The 14,992-nt window shown below is 35.1% G+C and overlaps 1 protein-coding gene across 1 annotated transcript; it reads left to right on the top strand.

Annotated features, from left to right (window-relative positions):
• On the top strand, positions 2,186-3,970 carry LOC109842242. The gene is made up of 3 exons (XM_020411143.1): positions 2,186-2,289; positions 3,203-3,679; positions 3,769-3,970. The coding sequence occupies exons 1-3, from the start codon at positions 2,186-2,188 to the stop codon at positions 3,968-3,970; spliced, it is 783 nt and encodes a 260-aa protein (XP_020266732.1).

Raw genomic sequence — 14,992 nt, 5'->3', positions numbered from 1 at the left:
TTGTAACTTCCATCATCAGTGTTCGATGGAGACTCAACTATCCATTGTGATTTTTAGACAGCCTACACAAAGCAGCAAGGCCAAGATTTGGCAAAAGAACACAGAAGCGTTAATTTTTTTTATTAAAAGTAAAATAATAACCCTAGCTCTGATACCATGTTAAAGTAAGAGAGAGAGAGAGAGAGAGAGAGAGAGAGTTTAGTAAATTCCCCATCGAGTTGAATATTGAGTGTGCACATATATTTATACAAGTAGAAGAGGGTGAGGTGTGTTCTCACAGCCAATGTAGAACTAAAACCCACTACTAACACTATTATCAATACTATTGTGAACAGTATGCACCAACATTAAGTACATCTCTATGTATGTATGTACACAGAGTAAGTTCGTCCGATATGAATGTACATGGAGTAAGTTCGTCCGATATGAATAACAGAAGAAAAGGCATTGGTCTTGCAGAGACTAGTTTATATATAACTTAAGTGTCAAAAGCCGAAATGTCTTTATGTAAAAGTAAAACAAATGCACAAAAACTTTTTAAGTTACTGTGACCGAAACATCCGACAATTCTGCTTAAATATATGGATTTAGAAAGTTCTACTTTAATATATAGATCTCTAGTCCAATGTTAGAAAGTTCTACTTTAATATATAGATTTCTAGTCCAATGTTAGAGCTCAATAAATTTCCTATCTGATAAGAACCCTAATTTGATTTCACGTCAGTCGATAAAGAGTGTGTGAAACCTCTATCAGATCATCGACAAAGTGATCTAATAGCCCAAGAAATCTAAGAGCGAATCCTAGAAACCCGATGAAATAGCCGAATAAATCCAAGACCGAATACCAGGAGTCTATTGAACTTCAATAACTTTAAGACCAATGTCTTCTATAATATTTTTCACAAAAATAAAGATAGAAAAAACCTAGCTAGGAGTGACCATATACATAGCCTCAAGAGAATTCCTACTATAACGAAAACTTTCTTAATCAAATTTTCCTAATAAAAATAAGGGTTTTTTGTTTTTGGGGCCATTTGTTTACTCTATTTTATCTTTAAACCCAAGTATTATTACTTATATCTCTAAGCCCAACTCTTTTTTTATATTTATCTTTAAACCTAATCCCTAAAATATAATACTTTCATATGTGGGTCCCCCTAAATATTTTTCTTAAACTCCTATTATAACCTTCATTAAGTGGGGCTCCTTTTTAAAAAAAATAAAGGAAAACGGAGAGAGAGAGAGAGAAACATGGGAGAGGATGACAAACCGGTAGCCCTTATAACCCATCAATTAATCCTCGCCAACTTTCTTAGCATTTGAAGGTACAATTTTTTAATTTTCTCAACTACTTAGTTTATAGCATTAATTTCCCATTTTATGCATGAAAATTATTTGATGTTGTTAGTTAAATGAGTTCATAATTTTTTTTAATTTGTTATTTTTTATAAAATATTAGTTAAATAAGGTATTGTAATTAATCACCTATTAATTTCACATTATTATTTCACACTAATTTCTTAATATTATTTATGAATTCATAAAAAAAGTTAAATTTGTTATTAGTGGAATTTGTTATAATTGATGAAATTTTAGTTGAATTTGATATTAGTATAGAATGATAACCTGTAAGGATAGCATGAAATACAAGAATTATAAGTATAGCACGTAACCTGTAAGTATAGGTATAGCACATTAACCTGTAAATATAGCACGTTATCCTGTAAGTATAGCTTGTTAACATGTAAGTATAGCACGTTAAACTGTAAGTACAACATGTTATCCTGTAAGTATAGCACGTTATCCTGTAAGTATAGCACGTTATTCAGTAAGTACAACACATCATCTTGTAAGTATAGCACGTTAAACTGTAAGTATAGTACGTTAACCTATAGTAGTATTTTAGTTGTATTAATTTTTGATGTCTATCTTTGATGAAATTTTTCCTAAATTTGTTTATTTTTGGTGACAAATATAGATGGATGAATAATTGTATTGTGCATTGACGGGTTTTAGAGGAAACAATCACTTCTTAAAATTAAATGTCAACGGGAGTTACAAAGATTTAGCGGTTGCAGTGCAAAGCATAATTGCTTGTAGTGCAAACACGATATAGTTGAATTACAAAGTACTCCACACACAAGAAATTTATGTGCGTGTATGTAATGATAATGATGTCTTAAGAATGATCAATGTACATCGAAGTTACAAAGAGAATATTGTTGTCATGAACGTTGAGATGAATCGAGAAATATTATTTGGGATACAAGCTAATAATATCCATATAAGGTAATTTTCACTTTTGTTATAGTTTTATACTTTTAACATTTTCACTTTCTTAACTCTTGTACATTTTTCTATGCAGTAATCCATATATTCCCTCTAATGACGAACATGTTTCTCATTCACAAAATCCATCGTCTTCACAAAATATGTCTCAGGAAGTTGGGAGCTCTAGTATGATTCCTATTGCATGACACAATGCTATTAGAAGTGTTGGTCAAGACTTTGATGATGTTGAGCATTGTCGGCAGAGTATAAGTAATTACTCTATTGCACGAGGATTTAACTTTGAATTTGTAAAAAATAAATGCAAAAGAGTGACAACAAAATGTAATGCCGTAAAGTACGAATGGATGGTTCATTGTACCCGTCGTAGAGATAGTGATCGATTCTATGTGAAAAAATCTATAGTTCTCATAGTTGCTTGGGAGGAGGCATAGGAAAAGAAGGATATCACCGGGCATCTCGTAAGTGGAATGCTAATCATCTCAAGACTATATTGAAGGAACAACTCACTTATCGCCCAATTGATTTACAGAAGAAGCTTAAAATAGAATTTGGTTTGGACATTCCTTATCATAGAATTTGGTAGGAAAAAGAGCTAGCTCAACATGAATTGTATGGTGATACTAAATTTTCATATGACCAACTTCGATAGTATAAGGATAAAATTATAGAAACTAATCTGAGATTAATTGTTCACTTAGAGCATGAAGATGGAAGATTCACACAAGTATTTGTGTCTTATTATGCTTGTTGGAAGGGGTTGATGGAAGGATGTAGGACAATCTTGTTCTTGGATGGTACACATCTTTTTGATAGGTCGTATGGTAGAGTTCAATCTTATCAACTTGCATTAATGTACCACTTCATAGTAAAATATTATACTTTGATTCATGATTGTTCTTTTCTTTTATAGGTATAAAGGAACCTTACTTGCCGTAACTTCTCTAAATGGAGATGGAGGTATGTTTCTCGTAGCAATTTGCATATGCGGGATGGAGAATGAGAGTAATTGGGAATGGTTTTTGGAATGCATTCGAGATATTCTCTTCAATAATGAAGATCCATATACTCCTGATGATAAACTGGTGTTAATCTCCGATAGGGACAAAGGACTTCAAAATTCCATGAAGAAATACTTTCCATGGTCACATCACTCTTATAGTATTCGTCATCTTTTGGCTAATTTTAAGAATAACTTATTGAAAAAATGCATTACACCACCTTTACGAGATGAATGTGTGAAAATTATGAAGAGGGCTGCTTATGCATACACTTCTCGTTCCTATAACAATGAATGCAATAAGCTACGGAACAAATCAGAGATCGCCTATAACGAAATATTGAGGATGAGTCCAGAAATTTGGGCTAATTGTTATTTCCTTGGGAAGAGGTTAAATTTAAATTTATACAAAATTTTAAATGCAAATCTTTGATATATATGTTCCTGCTATACTTACTATTAATATAAAATGCATGTAGATATGAATGGTTGACATCAAACTTAGCAGAGTTATTCAATTCTTGGATCAAAGAAGCTCGTTATTTGTCAATTACACAAATAATTGATAATATTCGAAAGAAAATGTTGAGGATGAGTTTTGAAATGCATGAGGCATCCCACAAGTGGACCACAACATTTGTTCCTACTGTAGAAGAGCACCTTATTCATATCAGTGACTAATCACGTTGTCTTTCTGTAATTCCTTCTACTACAGCAAGGTACGAGGTGTATGATTTTCCCACTGTTGAAGTAGATTTGAATGAACGCACATGCACTTGTCGTGAATGGTAAGTTATCGGGCTACCTTGAAAACATGCGGCGACAATTATTCGACAGAATAACGACACCCTTTACTCCTAAATTTCCCACTATTTTAGTGTGGAGACATACCGCAAATGCTATTCATTTCTGATATACCCAATTTCTGACGATGACAAGCCATATATAGATGATAAAAATATAGTGATTTAGCCACCGACAACATCAATTCTTCGTGAAAGACCAAGGACAAAGCGCATTCTTTCAGGATTGAATCCGGGCAAAGAGTTAAAATATAGTCGATGTCAACAGTATGGTCGCAACCGTAGAATATGTAGACAACCTATTGCAGACTAGATATATTTTGCGCTATACTTTTGGATGTAAGATGAGCAAAAATTTTGGATGTAAGACATGCTATAATTTTGGATGTAAGACATGCTATACTTTTGGATGTAAGACGAGCTATAATTTTGGATGTAGGATATGTGTTTGTTATCGTGCTATACTTACTGTATAACGTGCTATACTTACTGAATAACATACTATACTTACAAGCTAACGTGCTACACTTATAGATTAACGTGCTATACTTACATATTAACGTGTTATACTTACAGTTTAACGTGCTATACTTACTGAATAACGTGCTATACTTATAATATAACATGTTATACTTACTGAATAACGTGTTATACTTACTATATAATGTGCTATACTTACAGGATAACGTGCTATACTTACCCGAATAACGTGTTATACTTACCTTATAACGTGCTATACTTACATGATAATGTGCTATACTTACAGGATATCGTGATATACTTACTGTATAACGTACTATACTTACTGAATAACGTGCTATTCTTACTGAATAACGTACTATACTTACAGTAACTTACTAAATAACGTGTTATACTTACTGAATAACGTGCTATACTTACTAAATAACGTGCTATACTTACTAAATAACGTGCTATACTTACAGTATAACGTGCTATACTTATAGTATAATATGTTATACTTACATGTTAACGTGTTATACTTACTAAATAATATGCTATACTTACTGAATAACATCCTATACTTACAGTATAATATGCTATACTTATAGTATAACATGTTATACTTACGGTTAATGTGCTATACTTATAGGTTAATGTACTATACTTACTGAATAATGTGATATACTTATAGCATAACATTCATACAAATCTATTTATCTATCATCAAATCTATAGATCTATCATCAAATCTACCATAGAAGCCACATAACAACAGTAATATAACCAAAGAATGCAATTGACAAACTATATACAACGTTCATACAAACATATGTTTCATAATGACAAACAAACTATATACAACTTGCATAACAAGCTATATTCCAACAGCAGTCCCATAGGTTTCATAATGACAAACATATGTTCATACTGACAAACATACATTAATACAAATACTTTACAATATGTTCATACTGACAAACATACATTAATACAAATACTTTACAAATCAATTTCCAAACATATGTTTACACTTGGTTAACTATTGATATTACAAATACTTTACAAATCAATTTCCAAACATATGTTTACACTTGGTTAACTATTGATATCACATTTGGTGTTTAGTATCTGGGGAATTAGTCTTGAGGATCACATTTGTCTCCTAAAATCAAAATATAACCGGATCAAAAGAATAATAGAGCAATAGACTAAATATAAGCGGTTCGATGAACATTACACTTATGGAAAATATACCTTCAGATAGAAATAAAGCAACGATATGAGCACTATGTCTTGCACAATCCTATTGGTCAATTGAAATTGGTTAATCGGAAACAAGGATAAACATGTACGCCATCAAGAACACCCCGTAATCCAAGCTATTGCAAGTTCAAATGTTTGCAATACCAATATAACACTCTTGGCCCATAATTATATAGTTTCTATGTATTAGCACATATGAAATAACAACAAATGAATAAGTCGAATATACTAACCCACGTTGTTGAGGTACGTCAATACTTTCTACCTCCTGATAAGAAGTAATGTCTAAATTCCAAGCATCGGGAATGGTAGAAATAAGCTTCACTCTAAAATCACTAGCATCGGACATATATCTGTGTAGAGAAGAATAATGATAAAATCTTTTATCCTTTACAGAGAATACCAACATATGCCAATGAAATGAAGTTAGGAGTGAGAAAATAATCTTATCAAGTTCATGGAATCGAGTAGTTGTTATTGGCTTAAACATTCGATCCACACTCGACGAGTTATTTTCATTGATGTATCTCTAAAAAAACAAAGAAAGTTAAGATTAAGTATTCAATATACCTTATGAATAATACTTATAATCTCGGATTGGATTTCTACTTACAGTTACCCATAGACTACATATGTATATGTCATTTGCATGGTTTGGACGCGTCTCCATCAACCTATTTATAAGCACAACATAGGAGGCTATAACCTGAAATGCAGATAATATAATTGTAAATGTTAGTGTTGTATACTACACGTGCATTGTGTGAATAATTACTCCCAGAGTCCCCTACTATTCATCTTAACTGTTTTTTTAGAAGCTCTAGATAGGAGCGACTCCGAGGTAAAATGCTAGTTAAGCTTGGTTATTACGACAGAGAATGGCAACTCTTTCCTTTTCATTTGAAATCATATAAAGTTTGTGAAGAGTTTCAATTGATCTTTTACCAACTAATAGTTGACAAAATGTCTATTTCCAACTTAAAAAATAAAAAAATATGGACATCTGCTTTGCTTCAGTTCCAGTTTCCTAACAATGTTTTCCGAATTAGTTTATTCAATTCCAAGCACTCTATCAGATTCAAAATATGGACAACTGCTTTGCTTCAGTTCCAGTTTCCTAATAATGTTTTTGTGTCTGTAGTATCTTTACCTTTGATCACATATAAAAAGTGAAGAATTCAGATGTGACACTCAAAATTGTGTTAGTGTTATATATTACACGTGCATTGTGTGAAGCATGAAAAGTATAGATACTTACGTCGCAACTAATTACCTCTCCTTTAAGCAATTCCAATAAATCCTTACGTATTATCAACACATCTCTAGATGACTACACTAATGTCTCACTACATATGAAACAAATTTATAACATATATTAATGAAAAAACTTAGTACAAATTGAAAAGTAGATCATTCAGAATACACTTATGCGGTCATATTCTTCTCCTTCCAAAAGTTATCTAGCAGTTCTCTCTCGACGTCCCTTACTTCCTTCCTTCCCGGATAATTTGGTACTCCTTTTCTATTAAAAAGCGGAACAAAGGGAGAACACATTGATAGTCCAACGTGTCGAGATCTCGAGAGAACTGTTCTTTTGATGGAAGGGGTTTTACTCATGTCTTCAATCAACCCAATATCACGCGGGCTTAGAACAAAGATGTTATCATCCACTTCCATTGAATCCAGGCCCACTTGATCATTACCATCATCCCCACCACATCTTTACCTATATTCAATCTATTAACATCTTCACCAACCTCCACATAACCTCCACATCCCCGCCGACATCCTCATCCATATCTCCACCATTCCCACCATTCCCACCATTCCCCTCATCAACTCCCACCTCATCCTTCTCATTCCCCTCATCACCCCCTCCTCATCATCCTTGTTCCCCTCATTGTTTCCCTCCTCATCCTCCCCATTCCCCCTAATCATCCCCCTCCTCAATCCCCTTATCCTCATCACCGTCATCACTATCATTCACATCATCCCCGTCATCCTCATCTCCTCAGTCACTATCGACATCCTCTTCCTCACCAAATTTGTCCCTCCTTATCTTCAAGAGAATGTCTAATTCCACTTTTTTTCAAGTATGAACTAATCCAACTCAGCTTTGGTGATTACCTACATATAAATAACCCAAGTAAAGTTCAATTTAGGGAAGAACATCAAATAAAAATAATTTTGTAAAAGCATTGGGAGCAATTAATTAACATGGAATTATATATATATATATATATATATATATAAAAAAATATATATACACCTCTCTCTCTCTCTCTCTTCAATCTTGTAGGGACAGATTCAGTTGCAGTGGATGTAGTTGCAGTTTTTCTCTTTTCAAATTTATGAGCCCTCGACTCGATAACATGCTTTCTAAAATTATCCGGATCTCTAATTAAATCTTGAACTGTACTCCTTCGTAAAGTTCTTAAACCCTTGTAGAAGCTAAGGATGAATGGTAGGGATTCTGCTCCTATGCGAAGACTTAATTTTCTCACAAGCTCATAAAATCAAATCTGTGAGAAAATGAAAATTTTAGCTCAACAATAAACATGACTAAATGACATACATATATGCAATGGAGAATGACATAAAAATATAGTAAATGTTAACTTACCACTAAAACCGAGGCAAAACCCCCCATATAATCACCTCTAGATTGAAATTTCCCTAAAACCTCTTAGTGATGGTTTTCTTAGCCTTATCCATCTCAGAACACAACACATTGTATACTAATTCAGCCTAATTATACTCCTTAAGAGTGCCTAATTTCTCAGTATATCTAAATGCAAATAAGGGACAACACATACTAGCTTGAGGGCATAATATGAAGCCTATAATGAAATCCATGAGCATCTGTGGCAAAAGATGATCTTTAAGCTCAGCCATCTGCTTGATAAGTTCACACATCCTATCTCTTCTAGCACACACAATCGACCTCTTACCCTCATCACTTTTCTTCTTACCTCTTCTAGTCCTGTGCTTCATATCTTCTTCAATTTCAACCTTAGTACTATATGAAAGCACAAGCTTGTAGATTATATCACAATCACTTCTATAAAACCGCGTGTCTACTATAGATCTTCCCATTGGAAGACCCGTAATTCTCCCAACTTCTTCAACAACAAAGGAGGTTAATTTTCCTCCAATTTTGAAACTCCTTTTTTCAATATTAAATACTTCCAACAAACAATCCACTATAACTGGTTGCATTGGAAGATCTGGAATATATAAATACCCATAAAATGGAGTATCTCGGAGGGCAGTTCGTTGATCTTCTACCAATTTGATTTTGAACAAGGTCCCGGAAGTACCTAACACTAGATGGATTTCATACTAAAGCCATGAGATCAAATTTTTTGCAACTATAAAACATAAAGCAACTTTAGTTGTCTATCAATATTATACATAATTCCTTCATTAAAACAAATTTCAAAGCCTATGATTTCAAAATTGTAACTGACAATCTCAATTCTCGAATATCTAGCAACATTTTTTTCATTTTCTTTTCTTTCGGTAATATTTTTATATCAATTGTTAACAAATACATCTTTTGTATCAAATGTTAACATATGTACAATAACATATGTACAATAACAGACTTTTAAAGTTCAGAATTGTGACTGAATATATTGCGTAAAAAACAACTATACACAATAAATTATGAATTCTAAAAAACGTAAGAAAACCAATATCATTCCTCAGTTATAAAATCATGAATTCAAAATAATATAAGCGCTATAACTAAGCTAAAATTGTTGAGTTTAAGAGCCAATAATTATCCATGCAATCAATATTTGTTGAGTTTAAGAGCCAATAATTATCCATGCAATCAATATCCAAATATCAAAACCAACAATGAAAAAGATCGACGGCAACCCCAGTCAATGCTCATGCTAATCAGTACCTCAAACGGCGAGTTCGACGGCAATGATAAGTGGGACGGGCGACAGCGTGAGATGCATCAGCGGCGGGCGGGATCGAACTAAGAGGTCGACGGCGAGATCGAACTAAGAGGTCGACAGCGGCTGAGGGCGATGGTCTGGAACGGTCGAACTAAGAGGTCGACGGCGGTGGGATCAAACTAAGAGGTCAACGGCTAGATCGAACTAAGAGGTCGATGGCAAGATCGAACTAAGAATTCGACGGCAATATCTGGGACGGAAACGAAGCGACGGAGCAACAACGACATCGACGTTGGCTGGAGACGAGTCACGATGGCTGGAGACGGGAGACGAAGGCAAGTGGCTTTCGTTTTTTTAATTTAGGGCTAAGGTGAAATGAGGATTTTTGAGGAGAGATACTAGTTTATATGGGGAAAGGGGTATTTTGGGGTTTTTACCTTGATTCTGTATAAATACAAGTATTGAAAGTATTGTATTTTGGAGTTTGGATTTAAAGATAAATACAAAAGGAGAGTTGGGCTTAGAGATACAAATAACAATGGGTGGGTTTAAAGATAAAATGGAGTAAACAAAAGGGCCCAAAAACAAAAACCCCTAAACAGAATTCTTATTGGAATCAAACTATCCTCATAAAAAGTTATACCTAATGCACTCAAACTTTCCTAATTAAAAGGTAATTCTAACATGCTCCTACTCAGACTCAAATTTTTTAGATAAAAAAGATAATTTCTAATCGGGAATCATATCACCATATTCATTTCCTTAGCTGAGCGTGAGGGCTAGTCACTTTTTAAGAACAAGAGAAGATTCAAGTTCCTTCAATTTTCTAAATCTAACACCTTTGTTTGGACTCAAAATTTTTAGATTTAATTGTTGGATTTAATCTAATAAATCTATTTGTGGGCACATATGATTAATCAATGTGTATTGCTATCTTTCAGGATAACCCACTAAAGTGATCAATTAAGTTGGGTTAATGGGTATTTAAATATAATCATGGGGTTATATGTGCAGATACCAGGTTGTAATTGTGATTTATTGAGGGGCTAAAATACAAAAGTACAACATCTATAAATAAGGGGTTATGGTCCCTAATCTAGGGTTACTACATTCTCTAATTCTCACCCCCATCTAAGAGAGAAATTCGGCTAAAGGAGAAAACCCTAAGGTTAGAAGATCCAAAACCCAAAATCAAGATCAAGCAATGGATTCAGGTATAAGCTTCCGCTCTCTTTAGATTTTGTTAATCTCTTTGAATTAATCATGGCTATATGGTTTTAGATCTCAAGTGTTATGATGTAGATCTAACAAGTGGTATCAGAGCCACCTTGATTAATTCTTAGGGATTTAAGTTTTATTGGGTTTTTTGACCTTAAATCTCTGGTTAAAGATTCAATTTTTGGGTTCGGATGAACAGTAATGCTCGGTGAACAGTAGAAATTTTTTTCCGGGTGAACAGTAAAGTACTTTTCCGGGTGAACAGTAACTTTTGGGATTTTTTTGGATTTTTCTTTGATTTTTTCTTCAATTTTTCCAATTCTGGATCTGTTTTGAAAATAAAAATCAAAGATTTTTGGGTTTGTCGGCGGCGGTTTCCGTTTGAAACCCTAAGGGTTCATGGCGAAAATTAAGGAGGTGGTTACCTCAAACGAACCTCGCGTTCGTTCAATTTTAACCGAGCTTCGCGCACAAACGAACTTCACGTTCGTTATCAAGTGAGCCTCGCGCTCAACGAACTTCGCGTTCGTTCTAAGGTGAACCTCGCGTTCAACTCAGGTGAGCGTCAAGCTCAATTTTAACGAACCTCGCGTTCGTTCTAAGGTGAACCTCGCGTTCAACTCAGGTGAGCGTCAAGCTTAATTTTTTAACGAACCTCGCGTTCGTACTTCAGACGAACCTCGCGTTCGGACTTCAGACGAAACTCGCGTTCGTACTTCAGACGAACCTCGCATTCGATCTTCAGACGAACCTCGCGTTCGGACTTCAGACGAACCTCGCGTTCGGACTTCAGACGAACCTCGCGTTCGTACTTTAAACGAACCTCGCGTTCGTTCCCAAGTTGAACCTCGCGTTCTTTTATTAAACGAACCTCGCGTTCGTTCATTTTCAGACGAACCTCGCGTTCGTACTTAAGTGAGTCTAGTACTCAATACAGTCGAACCTCGCGTTCGAAGTTAAGGGAACTTCGTGTTCATTATGGTTAAGCCTCGGCTTTTCATGGGTCCACTTTGGTATACTTAATTTATTCAATTAAGTTATGGGCCCTAATTAAGCTGTGAGACCCCAATTAAGTTTTTGGAAATTCAGTTGATTTAATTTTTTTTTAATTTAAATCTAATTCAGTTTTTAATCAATTATTTAATTCAAATATTATGACACTAAGGTATTAAGGTTGTCTCTCACTCCAATTGATTAATTGAAACAAGAAGTTGCCAAAGTAACCTCTCTTGTGTAGATTGTTCATGAGGAATGTGAGATGTTTGTGTGTATGCTTTCGTGTAAATATTTAATCGGCCCAAAGGAAGGTTAATATTTATTTAGACTGTATACACATCTGCGATGATAAGCGTGTGACAATTTATTTATTAAGACTGTATACACATCTGCGATGATAAGCGTGTGACAATTATAAGGTTTACATGTGAATAATGAATCGATCCAAAGATAGTTTCATTATTTGACATGAGTTATTGTCAATGTTTGATCATTGCAACAAGGTATCACTTACAAGTTAATATTACTGTCCAAAGACTTGATATTAATGTTGTGCCGGTATCTTGGATGGGGATTGTCATTATTTGAATTTTATTGATTATGGTTATTGATGTGAGCATTCTTTTGTTTTATTTCAGCTAATGCATCTGCTGCAACAATTTCTGCTAACATCAACTCAATTCCCATGCTAAATGGGACAAACTTCAAGGTTTGGAAAGAGAACATATTAATTGTTCTTGGCTGCATGGATCTTGACTATGCATTAAGAACTGAACAACCCCAACCTCTCAATGCGGATAGCACTCCTGATGCAAAGAAGGAGCATGAGAAGTGGGAGCGTTCAAATCGCATGAGTCTTATGATCATTAAGCGCGGCGTTCCGGAAGCCTTCAGGGGCATAGAATCCGAAGGGATTACTAAGGCTAAAGATTTCCTTGCCGAAATTGAGAAGCGTTTTGCGAAAAACGATAAGGTAGAAACAAGCACGCTTTTAGCTCGCTTGATTTCAATGAAGTATAAGGGCAAAGGAAATATCAGGGAGTACATTATGGAAATGTCTCATATTGCTTCAAAGCTTAAGGCACTTAAACTCGATCTTTGTGACGAGTTATTAGTGCATCTGGTTTTGTTGTCTCTTCCTGCACAGTTTAACCAATTTAAGGTCAGTTATAACTGTCAAAAGGAGAAATGGACTCTAAATGAGCTCATTTCATACTGTGTGCAAGAAGAAGACAGGTTGAAGCAAGATAAGACAGAAAGTGCTCATTTGGCCTATGCCTCTAAGGATAAGGGCAAGAAAAGGAAGAATGATAAGGAAGCTGCTAAGGGTCCAGTTGAGAAGAAACAACATAAGGATAATCAGGGTTGTTTCTTCTGTAAGAAGCCTGGACATGTAAAGAAGGACTGTACAAAATATCACGCCTGGCGTGATAATAAGGGTACGTTCCTTGCTTTGGTCTGTTCTGAGGTTAATTTAGCTTCAGTACCTAGAAACACTTGGTGGTTAGACTCTGGTGCTACTACTCACATAAGTGTTTCTATGCAGGGTTGCCTGAGCTACCGAAAGCCAAGTGATGTTGAAAGACACATCTTTGTGGGCGACGGACAATCGGTAGATGTGGAAGCAATTGGGCACTTTAGGTTGTTGTTAGGAACTGGTTATTATTTGGATTTAAAAGATACTTTTGTAGTACCGTCTTTTAGACGGAATTTGGTTTCTGTTTCTGTATTGGACAAATCAGGTTATTCTTGTTCATTTGGAAACAGTCAATTCAGTTTATCTTTTAATTCAAATGTTGTGGGAACCGGTTACTTGAGTATTTATGACAACCTATATTTGCTTGATACAATTGCTTCTTACAATGAATCCTTGCATGTGGAATCACGTGGTACTAAGCGTAAATTAAATAAGGAAAATTCGGCGACATTATGGCATAAGCGCTTAGGTCATATCTCAAAAGGTAGAATTGAGCGTCTTGTGTCTGATGGCATTTTGGATTCCCTTGATTTTTCGGACTTCGACGTATGTGTTGAATGTATCAAGGGAAAACAGACCAAAGTGAAAAGATTAGGTGCCAACAGATCTTCGGATGTCTTAGAATTGATACATACGGATATTTGTGGGCCATTCCCTACGGAATCCTGGAATGGTCAACAATATTTTATATCATTCATAGACGATTACTCACGTTATGGGCACCTATATCTTATTCATGAAAAATCTGAGTCTCTGGACATGTTCAAAGCCTATAAAGCTGAAGTTGAGAATCAACTCAACAGAAGAATTAAAACCGTCAGATCTGATCGTGGTGGTGAGTACTACGGTAGATATGATGGTTCAGGTGAACAACGTCCAGGACCATTTGCTAGATACCTAGAGGAATACGGTATCGTCCCACAGTACACCATGCCGGGTTCACCTAGCATGAATGGTGTAGCTGAAAGACGAAACAGGACTCTTAAGGATATGGTAAGAAGTATGATTGCTCATTCTTCTTTACCAGAGTCACTCTGGGGAGAAGCACTTAAGACAGCAGCTTACATTCTGAATAGAGTACCAAGTAAAGCAGTTGTTAAAACACCTTATGAGCTTTGGACTGGTCGAAAGCTCAGTTTAAAGTATTTACATATTTGGGGATGTCCAGCTGAGGCAAGGCCTTATAGGCCGAATGAAAAGAAATTAGACTCCAAAACAGTTAGCAGCTACTTTATTGGATACTCTGAACGCTCTAGGGGCTTTAAGTTTTATGATCCCACTATAAGGAATATTTTTGAGACGGGAACAGCAACATTCTTTGAGGATGTTGAGTTTGGGGGGAGAAATAAGGTTAGAGACATTAGTTTTGAGGAGGAATTGGCTTCAGATCCAATCCATACAGTTACTTTTGATAATATTCAGGTTCCTATACCTGTTGTTGCTCAAGAAGTAAATCTGGAACCTCAAGATCATAATGTTGAACAACTCCCTGTTCCAGAAGAAAAAACTCAACAACCTTAAGAACTAGTGCCATTAAGGAGATCCACGAGAGAAAGGAGAAATGCTATTCCGG

Source organism: Asparagus officinalis, chromosome 5, assembly GCF_001876935.1.
Source record: "Asparagus officinalis chromosome 5, Aspof.V1, whole genome shotgun sequence".
In the NCBI taxonomy this organism is placed as follows: Eukaryota; Viridiplantae; Streptophyta; class Magnoliopsida; order Asparagales; family Asparagaceae; genus Asparagus; species Asparagus officinalis.
Note: the sequence above shows the minus strand (reverse complement) of the source record. Positions and strands in the feature narration are given on the sequence as shown.